Source organism: Mesoplodon bidens, assembly GCF_964165515.1.
Source record: "Mesoplodon bidens genome assembly, chromosome: X".
NCBI classification, from domain to species: Eukaryota; Metazoa; Chordata; class Mammalia; order Artiodactyla; family Ziphiidae; genus Mesoplodon; species Mesoplodon bidens.
In genome coordinates, this window is record NC_138163.1 from 119,818,689 (window position 1) to 119,833,859 (window position 15,171).

At 39.5% G+C, this 15,171-nt stretch overlaps 1 protein-coding gene across 1 annotated transcript in view; it reads right to left on the bottom strand.

The window, feature by feature from the left end:
• Positions 1-260: 260 nt before the first annotated feature.
• The window catches only part of PDK3 (pyruvate dehydrogenase kinase 3), a 75,015-nt gene continuing 60,104 nt past the window's right edge, over positions 261-15,171 (bottom strand). Inside the window, exons 7-12 of the mRNA XM_081222374.1 lie at positions 14,361-14,437; positions 12,977-13,078; positions 12,459-12,569; positions 10,209-10,322; positions 8,781-8,920; positions 261-4,224 (exon numbers count right to left, since the gene is read on the bottom strand). Coding sequence (XP_081078500.1) covers positions 4,194-4,224; positions 8,781-8,920; positions 10,209-10,322; positions 12,459-12,569; positions 12,977-13,078; positions 14,361-14,437 — 575 coding nt within the window. The 3' untranslated portion in view covers positions 261-4,193. The remainder of the gene's footprint in view (positions 4,225-8,780; positions 8,921-10,208; positions 10,323-12,458; positions 12,570-12,976; positions 13,079-14,360; positions 14,438-15,171) is intronic.

Below are 15,171 nucleotides of genomic sequence, written 5' to 3' on the forward strand. Positions count from 1 at the left end.
AATAACACAAAAGGAATGAAAGAAGCAAGAGACAGATAAACACACTCTGGAAACAGAATCATTTCAGAAACCACGAAAACAGAGTTCAGCTTCCCAAGAAACGAAATAAGGAGTCAAAGAGAAAAACGCAATGAGAGAAAAAGCTGGCAGAGCTAAGGAAAGACACAGAGGGAAAAAAAAGAAAAGTGTAGCAGAAGTGAAAGCCACATGGAAAGCACTGGGGCCCAGAATCAATACCACAGAAAACAGAATCAGTGAATTGGAAGGTTAAGGCCTGAAGAAAAAATCACACAGCAGGAAGAAAGACAAGGAGACCAAAAGCAATCAAAGGAAAGATGGGCTTCCCTGGTGGCGCAGTGGTTGAGAGTCCGCCTGCCGATGCAGGGGACACGGGTTCGTGCCCCGGTCCGGGAAGATCCCACATGCCGCGGAGCGGCTGGGCCCGTGAGCCATGGTCGCTGAGCCTGCAAGTCCGGAGCCTGTGCTCTGCAAGAGGAGAGGCCACAACAGTGAGGGGCCTGCGTACTGGAAAAAGAAAAAAAAAAAAAAGGAAAGATAAATGTGAAGGACAGAGAACAGAGAGCCAATAAACCGGTAAGAAATGCAGAAAGGCCCGAACGTCAACGTCTGATGCTCACTGAGTACCAGAAAAAGCCAACAGATAACTGTTGGCCCCAAGATACACTCAAATGAAGTTACTGCATTTCAAGGATAAACAAGAAATCACAAGTACTCAGGATAAACAAGAAGCTCATCTACAAAAGGGGAAGAAAAATCTGTCTGGACTCAGCCCTCTCAGAACCACCACACACTAGAAGACAATAGAGGGATGTCTCCAAAGAACTGAGGGGAAAAAGACGTGATCCAAGAATCTGAGAGACAGCCAAGTTACTGTTCATCAAAGACGGCAACAGAAAGGCATCTGTAACTATGTGAGAAAATCCAACTGAAACTGTGATCCAGTCCACCGGGAGATAAAAGCGTCGACTCTCGAATGTGGAGTCATTGTATGAGAAGGCTGGCAGTGAGCACTGAGTTCATTCAAACATAGAATTAAGTCTAAATAACTCCAGTAATTACCTACAGTTATACACTTTAAAGTCGGCTGCCTTTCTAGGTTAACAGCCGCCAAATCCATTCGATTATCTCCACTAACTATGCCAAAATGAAAACACACAAAAGAAAACCTTTCCTGAATGAAATTCTCTGACACTACAGAAAAATTTTGGTTTATATCTTACCCTTGAGGGTTAATATACCCAAGAAATTCCTCAAACAAGAGATAATGCTAATTACCTGGTGCATTGCTGAGAGCATGGACCTAGGAACAAGAAGACCCAACTACTCACTTTGGTTCTCCCATGCCACCGTGGCAAACCACTGAACTGCCTTGGAACTCATATGAAAAAGAGAGATAATATCTGCATGGTCCACCACGTGGCACTGGAAGGATCAAATAGGATGCTGTATGCGAAAGTTCTTTGGAATCTATAAGCAAGGGTACAAAACCATGTCACCCGATTGGATGGCAAGAACCCACTATATTAAGGAGTCAAAATCAGTCATTCAGAGACAAAGAAAGGATCAGATGGCTCCCATGATCCAGCACTACTTCCTTCCTCTTGTTTCTCTCCATTTTCAAGTCACCTCTTAGCACTATAAAAAGGAAATTCAGTACTTCCACAGCTCACAGCCCCTGACCGGAATTATTTTTAATTTGGAAACAAAGACAGTTTAAGAACTTAGAAAGATGTTGCCCACCATCCGAGGTAAATGTCTGTCAAGCTCCATTCACTAATTCAGCTAATATTCATTAAGCACCTACTATGTGCCAGGTCCTACGTCAAATAGTAGACACTGTCCCCAAATACTTAAAATAAAGTTGAGTAAATGAGAGGGAAATGCAGGGCAACTGGGGAGGACTCAACAAATTTAGCTGAAAGACGGTTAATGTCTATGTACATTACAAGATGTAGAAATGTGACCAGATACATAGAGACAAAGCACAGCAACCAGCCAGAGGGATGCACCTAAGTTCAGAGAATGATGTACAGCCATCAGGAAGGATAAATGGATACTTGGGGCAGCTAAACTGTGTGAATGCAAGATGTTCTGAACTTCTTCTTATGGTCGCTTCGGAAGCAAAGTTAATTTCTTAATGCAGAAAACAAAGACAGGTGAGGCAAGATTGTCCTGGTGTCAGATGGATATGAGTAAGCCAAAAAGTATATCAGTAGAGGACTACCAGTCAAGTCATTAAAACATTGAAAGAAATCTTTACTTTTGAAAAAGACCCGAAAAGGGAGGAATATCATAGGCTTTTTTCACATCACCTTTTCCATCTGCAACCTTTACATGGAGCTTGGGGTGAGGGCATATCAATCGATGGGAATTCCTCAAGCACAAAGAACAAGGCAGGAGGGAAGACTCCCGAACGTGCTGCCTCCTTCCCTTACAGTGTATCACACGTGAAAGTGTAAAGGGCTACGGCTGGAAATGGAGGCCAAGTAAGATACTGATAGATGATCTGAAACTTATGAGAAAGCTGGAGTCTTTACAAATAAAGGGCTGTTATTTTTACATCTTTATACCACAAGGAAACAATCATACGGAACAGCCCCATTCCCAAGACACTGACTCAGTCTTCAGGAAACAGACCTCCATATGGACCACCTCATCACCCATATCTTGGAAGTACGTCGGTCTTTTTCTTACCTGACTAATTATGAGTCCCCTGATGAGAGCCTTCTAAGGATGGGAGAGATGAGGTCTTTCTAAAGATGAAGGAACTAATCATGAGCTCAGGTAACACAGTAAGATGAAAGAATATCAGATTTGGTGGAACTAAGAGAAACAGAGGTGCCATCAAGCCAAGCACAGCTGGTCAGAGCACAACTCCACCCACGGGAAAACTGTGACTAAAGGAGGAGGAATACTTTACAAGTGACAGTTCCGAACTCAGAGAATTCAATACTTAAACACCGGATGGAAACAGTTATATGGATGTTAAAAGAGAGCAGAAGTCAAAGTAGATCATAAATATATGAAAAATTATAGTGAAGAGAAACACATCCTGTGGAGCTTTATAACTTGTGAATTTTAATCTGGACTCTCAGCTTCCGTTTCTAAGAGTAAATACAACACGGCTCCTCTTTCCTCACCCCAAGTCCTCTGCCAAGTCCACCTTTCAGCAAAAAATAAACTATGCTGAAAATCAGATAGACAATTCTAAAACCGGCTAAACTTCATGAAAATATAAATTATGAAGACCTGGGGCATTTTTCAAAATAAACTAGAAAGAACTTTTCCCTTCGGTCTATTTTACGACTAGTAAAGTGCATCACATAGGGACTTAGAAAACTACAAAGGAATATAACGTGACAAAAGGACAGTATTCAGAGGTAAAACTGTTACATAAGCATAAAAATTCCACTTCCCACTCTTTACGAACTTGATAATGACCAGAAGGTAGACTTTCACTTAAGATCTTTGAAACCAAGCAGTTAAGTGAAAAATTCCAAGACAACTTTTGGAATGCTTTAATTGATAGAATGGAAGTATACAAATGAATTTCAAAATAAAATCTATGCATCCAAGAGGAAGATCTAACACGAAAGTACCCATACCTCACGAGAATCCGGTCAGATGGAAGAAGGCCAAAGTCTAAATCAGAGAGTGAGGAGGGATGCATAAGAGAAAGGAAGGGCCCAGGGACCGAATTATCAAGACATGCTAAGCTGACGTCCTCAACTTCCAGAGTCCCCAGGCCTTAGCTGGTGGTTTGGGACAAACATGGTATTTGGTCACAAAGAGCAACAGTCGAGATCGGCTGTATCTGCAATGGGGAGGGAGCTGAGAAATCTGGGGAGACTGTAGACACTCTACGATAACGAGGACAGAGGTATGAGGACGCAAGTGCTAACGAGGTTCTGTGTCCCCTTATGACAGGCGCCAACCAAACCACGGCAACGTACTACGAAAAATGACTCGAGTTACTACTTTAGTGGAAGATCTGAAGTAGCTACAGGTAACTTCTGTGGAAAAGGTCCATCTCATACAGAGAGAAAATACACATTCAGACACTGGATTAACTATAGTGCCACACGCAGAGTTGGTGGAGGAAAGGAGTTCTTTCTGGGTGACTTGCAGAAGACCATCTTTTCTTCATGGAGAGGACCGAAGCATTCAGTTCTTTACAAAGTTCTGTTAGTCTTGAACTTGTCCCTACAAAGAAAATAATGGGAATGACCACAGTGAGTTTATGAGGACAACCTTCTCTATTTTACCCGAGACTTACTCAGAGCATTTAGTTACAGTGATGATTCAAAAACCCGTGCCTTATCTCAGAATTATTCTCTACAGTTACTACAGAAAATGAATTACCATTTAATGACTTATATATACTTTTAAAAAGTTCTTTCCTCTCAGTTAAAAACCTGATTAGAAATGAGGAATCACTGCTAACGGGTATGGGGTTTCTTTGGGGGACGGTGAATATGTTCTGAAATTAGACAGTGCCTGAGGATCACACAACTCTGTGAATATACCAAAAGCCACTGAATTGTACACTTTAAAAGGCTGCATTATATCTCAATAAAGCTGTAGTTAAAAATCTGCTTAGGAAATAACTTTTCTTAGAATTTCTCTTTCCCCTAGTGAATTTACCATACCTACTAAATACTTTCCCAAGGTGGCCACCAATTATGCTATTTGTATAATTGAAATATCAGGCTAACCATTTAAAAATCTTAAAAACTGCTTTCTGCTAAAATTTGTCTAAGATATTAGAAATGAAGACTCATACTTAGTCAGCAGTATACAACCTCCTAAACTATTTAAAGTTTTAAGTAGACTTTTTTTAATTAATTAATTAATTAATTAATTAATTTATTTATTTATTTATTTTTGGCTGCATTGGGTCTTTGTTGCTGCGTGCGGGCTTTCTCTAGTTGCGGCGAGCGGGGGCTACTCTTCACTGCAGTGCGCAGGCTTCTCACTGCGGTGGTTTCTCTTGTTGTAGAGCATGGGCTCTAGGTGCGTGGGCTTCAGTAGCTGTGGCTTGAGGGCTCTGGAGTGCAGGCTCAGTAGTTGTGGCGCATGGGCTTAGTTGTTCTGCGGCATGTGGGATCTTCCCAGACCAGGGCTTGAACCCATGTCCCCTGCATTAGCAGGCGGATTCTTAACCACTGTGCCACCGGGGAAGTCCTAAACAGCCTTTAAAACAATATTCAACAAAGGCCATCTTTTAACAATCCAAATGGACCTTAAATGTTTATAAAGACTGCTTCTGTGCTACTCAAATAAGTCCCCCTACCGGAGCCATAGCTGGAATTAACTGCTCACACTGATGCCCAACATGCTACTTGACTTACATACCGACTGAAAATGGAATCAAGGGAAACTGATCCACGGGTTTCAAGCTAATTTAGCTTAATCTCCACCGGGGATGGTGTGCGTAGGTGTCTACACACACTTGTGTGTACACTCACACTCATGTGCACAAACCAAACTCCTCTAGACTTCATCATTTGAGGTGAGTGACCAGTCCGGCAGTATTGCACAGAGGTCCATCACAATACTTCCGTAGAAAAGAATAAACATCAATATAGATACCCTTTATATCATTCATCAGAAAAGACCAGTGCTACTATAAAGGAACAAAATCACAGAGCTATATAAACTCTATTTGCATTCAAATACCTTTCTGTTGCACTATGTTAGGAATCAAGGTTTTCAGAGTAAGAGGAAATATATACAATTAAAATATAATAGCGAGGGACTTCCCTGGTGATGCAGTGGTTAAGAATCCGCCTGCCAACGCAGGGGACACAGGTTCGAGCCCTGGTCCGGGAAGATCCCACGTGCCGCGGAGCAACTAAGCCCATGCGCCACAACTACTGAGCCCACGTGCCACAACTACTGAAGCCTGAGTGCCTAGAGCCCATGCTCCACAACAAGAGAAGCCACTGCAATGAGAGGCCCACGCACCATAACAAAGAGTAGCCCCCGCTCGCCGCAACTAGAGAAAGCCCGCGTGCAGCAACGAAGACCCAACACAGCCAAAAATAAATAAATAAATAATTTAAAAATTAAAAAACTATTAGCGAGAAACACTGCAATGTTAAAATCGAATAAAACTATCAATATGAACTTATGATCTTAAAAAAGATATGTATTTTATAGGTCTGCCCAGAAAAGGGGACTAGAAAAGGTATAATGTATACCTCCAACACCCAGATTAGGGTCTCTAATACCCATTAAAAGGAAACAGGGGTCCTTGAGGAAAACGGCTGATTCTAGGCAAAGTGTAAGATGAGCCTAGGACATCATCTTGGGCCAGAAAGCAAGGAAGCTTTTTCAAAGACGAATACGGTTTTATCAATGGAACACAAAGGATCGGGATCAAAAGAGCTTCCAATGGCCAAAGGTGTGCCAGTTTTAGCATCAAAAAGATGGCCACTGCATGCAATGACATGGGTGAACCTCACAGAAAGCCACACACAAAAAGAGCACATACTATATATTCCTTTTGTTTTAAGTTCAAGCAGCGAGAGAGTCAGATACAGTGATAGGTGACAGAGTTGGAATAATTGTTACATGATAAGGAGGGAAAAAGGAGGAGAGTCTGACTAGAAAGCAGCCTTCTCAGGTGCTGGAAATATAGGTTTAAAAATTCATTAAGTTATAAACTTAAGATCTGTACACTTTTTATATATATGTTAAATATTGATTGAAACATATCAAAGCAATAAAAATCTACAATATCCATAATAATACTTAAAAAAGAGAAAGCCAGAAACTCATGGGTCAAATTTAAGGTGGTTTTTAACTCAACTTCTTACCTTGAAAATTGGTAATTAAAGGGAAAGACTGAAATGCTTATCCTGCCTTGCCAGGAGGAACTGTACTTCAAAAGGTACCTAAATGACCTTAGTTGTTGAGGAAGAACTTTACAGGAGAATGTCAGCTAATAATTGTCAAAGGAATGATGATACTAACAGAAAAAACCTCATCATTTTATAAACATTAATAAAGTTACTGATTAAGGCCAAAGTTATCAACTGGTGCTAAAAACCATTAGGTGATGGTTGCATGGTGCCGAAACAACATGACAAAATAACACTACGCAGATTACTTTCTGGTTGAAAAGGGAAAATTAACTACACTATGGAGGGATCAGACAGCCATCATCTGAATTACAGTCAGTCTTAACATTACTAATGGTGGATCAACCAGACATCATGGGTCTCAGAGTGTAATTCTGCAATAGTATTTATGAAATATTCTAGCAAAAAAAAATGCTCCACTGAGCCTTTAGATGAAGTTCCAGTTTATGGGAGATACAGGGAAAGGGGGACAAATTAAATAAAACTTCAAAGACAAAATCAAAGAAATCAAGGTGGGACATTTTTGCAGGACAACTGGTATGGTCCAACAACAAAAGATTGTTCTAGATTAAAAACAGCTTGAGACCTACTCAGATGTGTTATGTGGTCTTGGAACTGATTTGTTGTTTGGACAAATCAGGGGAATTTTCATGATGAAAATGTACTGACACGGAAAGGTGGTGATGGTTAAATGAAATAAAACTAGGTTGTACAATAGTATGAAAAGTATGATCTCATTTGGGGAAAAATACATATACATATATACAAATAGCAAAATATCTGGAAGAACACAGATAAAGCACTAAGAATGGTAATCTCTAGGTTATGGGAATACAGCAGTTTCTCTTTTTTTGCTTTTTTATATTTCCTAATTTTTTACAGTGTTCATATACTGCTTTTCTATTACTAAAAGGTTACTTGAAATTAAACAAATAATCAGAACCCTTACTCTTGCTAGCAGAGTTGGAGCTTAAAGGTAGTCAGAAGAAAAAGAAAATTGGAAACCAAAGACTGGATTATTGTCCTTATTACTACAAAGTAGTGAAACTTGTTATTCTATGATTGATAATTTTCTTCTTTTTCATTTTTTTATTGTGGTAAATTGTACATAAAATTTACCACCTGGTTACGATGATAAAAAAATGTTTTCTTAAGTGTACAGTCCAGTGGCACTAAGTACATTCACAGTGTTGTACCACCATCACCAGCGTCCATCTCCAGAACGTTTTCATCTTTCTCCACTGAAACTCTGTCCTCATTAAACACTGAATTCCCTTGCCCCCTATTCCCCAGCCCTGGCGACCACCATCCTACTTTCTGTCTCTAGGTGCCTCACGTAAGTGGAATCATACAATATTTGTCCTTTTGGATCTGGCTTATTTTACTTAGCATAATGACTTCAAGGTTTATCTATATTGTAGCATGTCAGAACTTTATTCCTTTTAAAGGCTGAATAATAATACTCTGTTGGATAAACCACATTTCGTTTACCTTGACTGATAATTTTAACTTCTTTATTTTTCCAGTTTCAACCCACCTACAGACTTTCTCTGAACATTCTTCTGTGAATTCTATGGATGATGACAAATTACAAATTAATTACTTTTTAATAAGATTCATGGCAGGATAAACCCTGCTTACTGCTTTTGATACCTCCACACGGCAAGGACTCCTAGAACATCAAGGCCTCTATTGGAATTGCTACTCTGGCTACCCAATTCTTGCTATCCTTCCTGTCTGGGGTGAAAAAGCTACTTCATTCTTTCTTCAGGGATCACTTTGCTTTTCCAGTGATAAAACCACAAAGATGTGGCTGAAAATATCAATTGTCTGGCTGGTACACACTGGAGGAAAATCAGATACTTTATAATAGAAAGAAAAGTGGTAAATTACTGTTTCGCCTTGTATTTGGAAGCATCCCTGGGTTCACTGCTGGGATTGCTCCAATCGTCAGCTTCAGGTGTGGTCTTGTAATGGCGCCATGCGGACTTATTAAAAACTGGAAGTCTCTCAAATGATTCACTTGAAAGAGCCTAAGGAAAAACAGAAATAGACACCAAAGGTCCACAGTGTCCTCTTGCTCGCATGAAATACTAACCCAAATTTTATTATTTAAAACATTAGAAACCTTATTAATATATATTTTTAGAGTTATATTAAAATTACATTTTAGTAATTTACTTAGACTGATCAGGATGAAATTAAAGCTTTCTAAAGGAATAAAAACATTCACTCATGAAAAAGCAGTACTGAAGTACCCATGACCAAAACAAAAACTATTTTAGTTCAGTTAATACTGATGTGAGATATTCAACTGTCTTGACTATATGGTCTTAGACCAAACACTACTGTTCACTGGGCATCTGTTCTCCCAGAGGGCCCTGAAGAAATAGTTTCATACACAGTAGATTTATAAATATAAGCTCATAAAGTGATATCAAACAGCATGTCATTTATATGCATTGGCATCTAAGATAAACACTCAAAATAACTGGTTATCTTATCATATAACATATAACACACTAAGCAGCTGTTAAAAGGATGAGCCAGTTCTGTATGAACTGATATGGAAAGATCTCCAAGATATGTTGGAAAGTAAAAAAAAAAAAAAGCAAAGTGCTAAAATAATCATTTGTGTGAAAAAAAATCAGATTTCCCCCCATATTTTTATCAATGCAGAATCAACTTCCCTGAGGATCCACATGAAACTGGCATCTATGGTCAGCCCTGGGAAAGAGAACCAGGTGGCTCTGGGCCACTGACGGGAGAGAGTTAGTTTTCCCTTTTGTAGCTTTAAAATTTTGTACTATGTGCCCATATTACATATTCAAAAAATACTCCAAATATTCTAGACTTTAGATGTAAATAAAAGTCTGACTCCACCAATCAATGAGAAAACTTGTTTTACAGAGAACTTTGTTATTCGATCAGACTTTTAGGTAACCGTATTATGAGCACTGAATTCTTGCAAGTTTGGGAAAGCCGGCAAGTTTCTAAAACAAAAGACTAAAAGAACTCAGTTTATGAAAACCTGTCTCCTTTTAGATTCGTCCTTTCAATGGGTATACAATTTTTTAAAAAATCACAACTTAGAATTATGGTTTTAAAAATCAATATTTAAATTTTTACCTCTCCATGTTTCCTATTTTGCTATATCTGAGCATAAAATCAAGGGTAGGACATAACTTGGTTTTCACGTAAAACTGGAGTAAATCTGAGCTGAATATAGGAGATGATATAGTGCTATTCTCCATTAGTTATCAGAACTTATAGCTTTGAACAGTAAAGATGCCTTCATGTAACAGAAATGAAATGCAGTACCTTCAAATAAATGACAGCATCAGTACCCACGCCTTCCATAGAATAGAGCTTTAGATCTCCTTGAAAATATCTAGCATACAGACGAGAGATTGGCAAGCCATAACCAAATCCAGCCTATCGAGAAAAGAAAATTAATACGGTGAGACAGGCACAAAACGCTAACACCTTGAGTCTGAGGACCATCTGTAAGATTAAAATACATTCTTGATTCATATTTAAAGCAAATAAATTATTGATCCAAACTTTACAACGATGTATATGCTCATCTATGGCAAACAATCTGTTTTCACCCTGCAAAAATACTTCTCACATGTTTGGAAAAGAACAGAAATACTCTGATTTTTGACTAATGCTTTTTGAACGCTTTAAAGCAAATTGCTAGCATTGTTAAATCACAAATCAAGTGGAATTTGAACCAGAAACCAAAGTAAACCACATCATTCCAAAGTTCCACTATGATTTCTTTGCTCAACTGAGTAGCACGGGAGTTGAAATCTAATCGTACCAAGGCTAACACATGAAAAGAAAGCAATCTCCTAAGAGCTACTTCCTAAGGCTCTGGGAACGCTGCGATATTTTGACACGTGGTAGTCCATATATTCTTAGAGACAAGAAAACAATTCCAGTACCCTCCTATACCTCTATGTCATAGAACCCTGACTGTCAGTAACAGGTTGTTGAGGGAAGAAAAAAAAAGGTCTCTGATATTGATAGGGACAATTGAGACTAATTTCCAACACTGGGGTGGAGGGGAAGGGGCTGTTCCTCAAGCTTCGACCCCTCTGATTAAGTCCACTGACAGGGTGTCAAAGGATCAACAGTGTCTGGGAGGACATTTCTGAAAAAGAAATGCGTGTGTCACGGCACAGAGCTGTAACATAGTAAGGTGTTTGATGAAGGAGTTAACGTTTCCTAGTAGTACATACCCACACGCCCGCTTAAAAGCTGAGGAGTGTTAACTAACTGGGAGAGATGCCAGTGGAAGCATTTCTTCAAATGGAGAGCCACCAGGCACACTGGAAAGAATACAGACATGGCCAGTGCCAGCTTGACGATAATGAGCTCAATGACCTTGGGCAAACCAGTAACCTCATTTCCTCATCTATAAAATGGGAGGTGGGATGCACATTTTTTAGAGCTCTCTTACTTCAATTGCTCAGTGTCATTTTAAAAAAAAGATGACATCACAGCTGCCCTCAAGATGCTATTTTGAGACCTGTAACAGACGATCCATATTCCTTTTAAAAAAATTGTGGAAGGTTCTAGATTTGCTTGTAGTGTCTTTTTTTCTTTTGACATTTATTTAAGTAGGTACCAGAAACTAGTCAAGGCAATGGCCTTCAAACTGATCTTTCAAGAATTTTCTTGAATCCTACGTAAACGACTTCCTCTCCATTTTCCATATGCAGTGTTAACAAACCCTGTCTAGAATAAATGATGTTAAGTGTTGGATTTTATTCATACATATAAAATATAATCTTACGTGCTTGTCAGTCAGGTACAACTTGAAAATGAAAATTTACACCCTGAACCATTTTGCAGACTGACAGATATGTTGCTGTGCTTAATGACAAAGGGTTCACTTGTTGTTTGTCAATTAGAAACACTCAGCGGGGGGAAGAAAGTGTGGCCCTACCAGGATCTAAATGCTGCCATGGTAACCAGAGGCTTTCCTCACTTCCTGAAGGTTATTTCCACAGTGAGACAGAAAGGGCTCTGAAAATGCATACGCCACCTATATGTTTCCTGCTTATGTTATTTCATATAAAACATTTAATGTGTTCACAATTTAACACTTTAATTATATAAACAAATTTGGCGGGGGAAGTTCAAAGGTCCTGGGTGGTTTGGGTCTCTATGGTATGCAGCGCCGAAGTACCCAGGGCCAGCTGCAGCCAGACACGCTGTGCTGTTCCCTGCTCACCTGCTATTAAACTTCCACCCCCTCCAAGGGGAGTGCCAGGTGGTAAATGGTGCTCCGGAAGCAGTCTTAACCACAGGGAAATATTTTTTCTCTGTATTGGGGAGGTAGGTACTCAGCTCTGAATGTTTCTTAGACACAAATCAGAGAAGAAATCTGAGTCCAAAAGAGTCATAAAGAAAGCAGCAGTGGCATAAAATTCTCCCTCCTTCAAACCATATGGGAAACATTCAAATGCAACAAGGCTAATGCGACAACCCAGAGGAAGAGCCAGCCTGTCCCTTCTCGAGTGAATGGTCTTTCCTCTAGCAGCAGTTTCAGAGGCTTACCAGCGGCGCGGCTCTCGTAGGCTCCAGGCTAGGTCTCGGAGCAGTTGAATACATGTAGTTAAAAAGACGATCTATTTTTCGTAGTGGGACCCCACCACCTAGGTCACTTATCTGTAATGTACAAAATGTTAAAAGGAAGAAAAACAAGAAGAGGTCATCAATCTATGCTTAGCAGGAGGCAAGGAGTTCATTAAATAAAGTACATACTAGATTACTCTAAACCGTGCAAGGGCTTGAACCCCCAACGAAATATGGTCCCTTTGTGAACAGTGTAAAACAAAGGAGGCGGGCAAGTGGGGTTAGGATCCGATACGCTTGGGTTTGAGATCTTGTTCAGCTCCCTAAAAAATGGGGTTCCAATGAAGTTTAAACGAGGTAGCTTAAGCCAAGGATCAAATGCAGTACTTACAAATAGGACACTCAGTTGTCAGTTCTCTTCCCTTCCCTTTGATTCCTCAATGTTTACACACTATTAAATTAACTGATAATTCAAGTATACGTACAAATAAAGCAGTTACCTTAATGGATAAGTCTTCTTTACCCAGAGTAACAAGGGTTTTAACAGCTGGGTAACCCTCTTTTCTATCTTCATATAGTTCAACTGTCGCCCTCATTGAGTTCTGAAATCATAGAACCTTTTTTTTTGAGCATGCCACCAACTCACAAACTACAACTTTAAAAAAAGAAACTAGCAAAAGATTACCGATACACAACAATCCTTTTGTGGGGCAAATACCAGTTGGATTTATATGGCACTTTTTTCCCCTCTAAAGAACTTAACTAAACGTGTGTTCAGAACAAGGAAAAATTTCTTGATGCTTTACTTTGTTTTTATCTCGTTTTAGTCTCATCCACCATACTAAATGCTTATTTTCCTTTCCTTCCTGTTTTCTTTTTCACTTTAGGGTATTTAGATTATTCAACTGTTAACCAAGAGGGACGTTTTTATCACGTGTAATGAGGCCGCAGAGGCTCACTGACGTGTGCTTTAACTCCCACTACCAGTCTGCACTAACAGAGCACCCTTCCGCTAAAGAAGGCGGAAAACCTGAGAGGATTCATGCTTCCCACAAAAATTAATCATTTGGCTGGAAAAAAAAAAAAGTAGAAGAAATGTCAGGTGAAAAGAAATTCTGAAAAAGCCACAGCTGTTGAAGAGCAAGTTCACAACTGAATGCCCATCTCAACCTTAAGTGTCACATCAGTAACATAATTTTGGGAAGCAAGTCAGCATAACTGATTTTTCAGGTGTTTGGTTTAGGGTTTTACACATTGGAAGAAATGAAATTTTAGCTCACATGCCTTGTGCCTGTAATACTGCTACTTACATGCCATTAGCGACTGGTTAATAAAAGCAACAGCTTAAGGTACAGACAGTCTTTTTTCTTTTGGTCCAGCCCTTCCACATCTTTGCCCCCTGTCTCTGTCAGATCTTCCGAATTTTCTAAATTGACTCAAATGTGTAAAAGTGTTAACGTATCTTTCAGGACTGGAACAACTGCTAAGGCACCGACACGGTGAATGTGCAGAAACATAAAGATGCATAAACATGTTTTTATTTTGATCTGGCTACCACCAATAAAGCCTTTGCCAGATCTGGAAACTAAAAAGCATCTCTAAGCTCATATCTGAAGGAAAAACAGTATGGATTTTACATAAAGCCACTAAAGTACAATTAAGCTTCAAAATCAACATGTACTAATATTCATGAAGACTATACTGTACACAGCAAATTTTCACCTCAGAGTGTACAAGTTATAAAACCCACAGGGTATCAGAAATAGAATTTTTTAAATGGTTATGCAAAACCTTTTTCTTATGCTAATCTGATGAATCCATTATGCCCTGAATCAGAGTAATTTAAAATGAAGACTTCTTTCCATGTTTTTAAATTCCACTTACCTTGAACAACTCAAATAGCATGTGAAACAGATGTGAGGGTACATAAACTACCTGAATAGGTTTGTCTGGAGCTTTGGCTGAAAACAGAGACAAAACCGTCAATGAGTAAGGATCAAAACTAGAAGAAGGTCAAGAATGTTGTTTGCATCCTTTCTTCCAAGTACATAAAAAAAGAACTCTACAAAAGGCCAACGTAGGCTTACAACTCTAAAGGCAGGGCTGAGCAAAAGCATGTGCTTTGAAGTCCAACAAACTTGGGGTGAAATCCAGTTCCTTCACTTACCAGCTATGTGACCTTAGGCAAATTTCTCTCTTTGGAACTTACTTCAGCAAAACTGGAATATCATCACCTATGTCCTAATGTTCAGAGCATTACATAAGGTCATCCAAATATCACTTGGTGTTTCTCAAAATGGGGGACACCCTCCACCACCACCACTGACCCCAGTGGTCAGCCAGGGGAGTGTGAAGCCACAGAGGTAGAGGGGTACATCCTCTTGGAGACTTGGACTAAACAGGAATGTTAAGTTCTGTTAAATGATGACAAACAAGGCATACTACTCGCAGCTAGCAGACCAACTCCCAGAGACCTACAGTCCTTTCTCCTTGTGTCAGGGATCTTCTGAGGAAAATCCGAGAAACCCTGAATCCCAGAGTAGGATACAGAGTAGATAATAGAAAATTTAGGCTTGCCTCCTCCTCGTGACCTGAAATCATTAAGAGACCAAAACTACGTAAGCTTTCTCAAGTAGAACACCCATGTTATGATTTCAACCTAACTACTTCCTCTAATACAGTGAGTAATTAACAG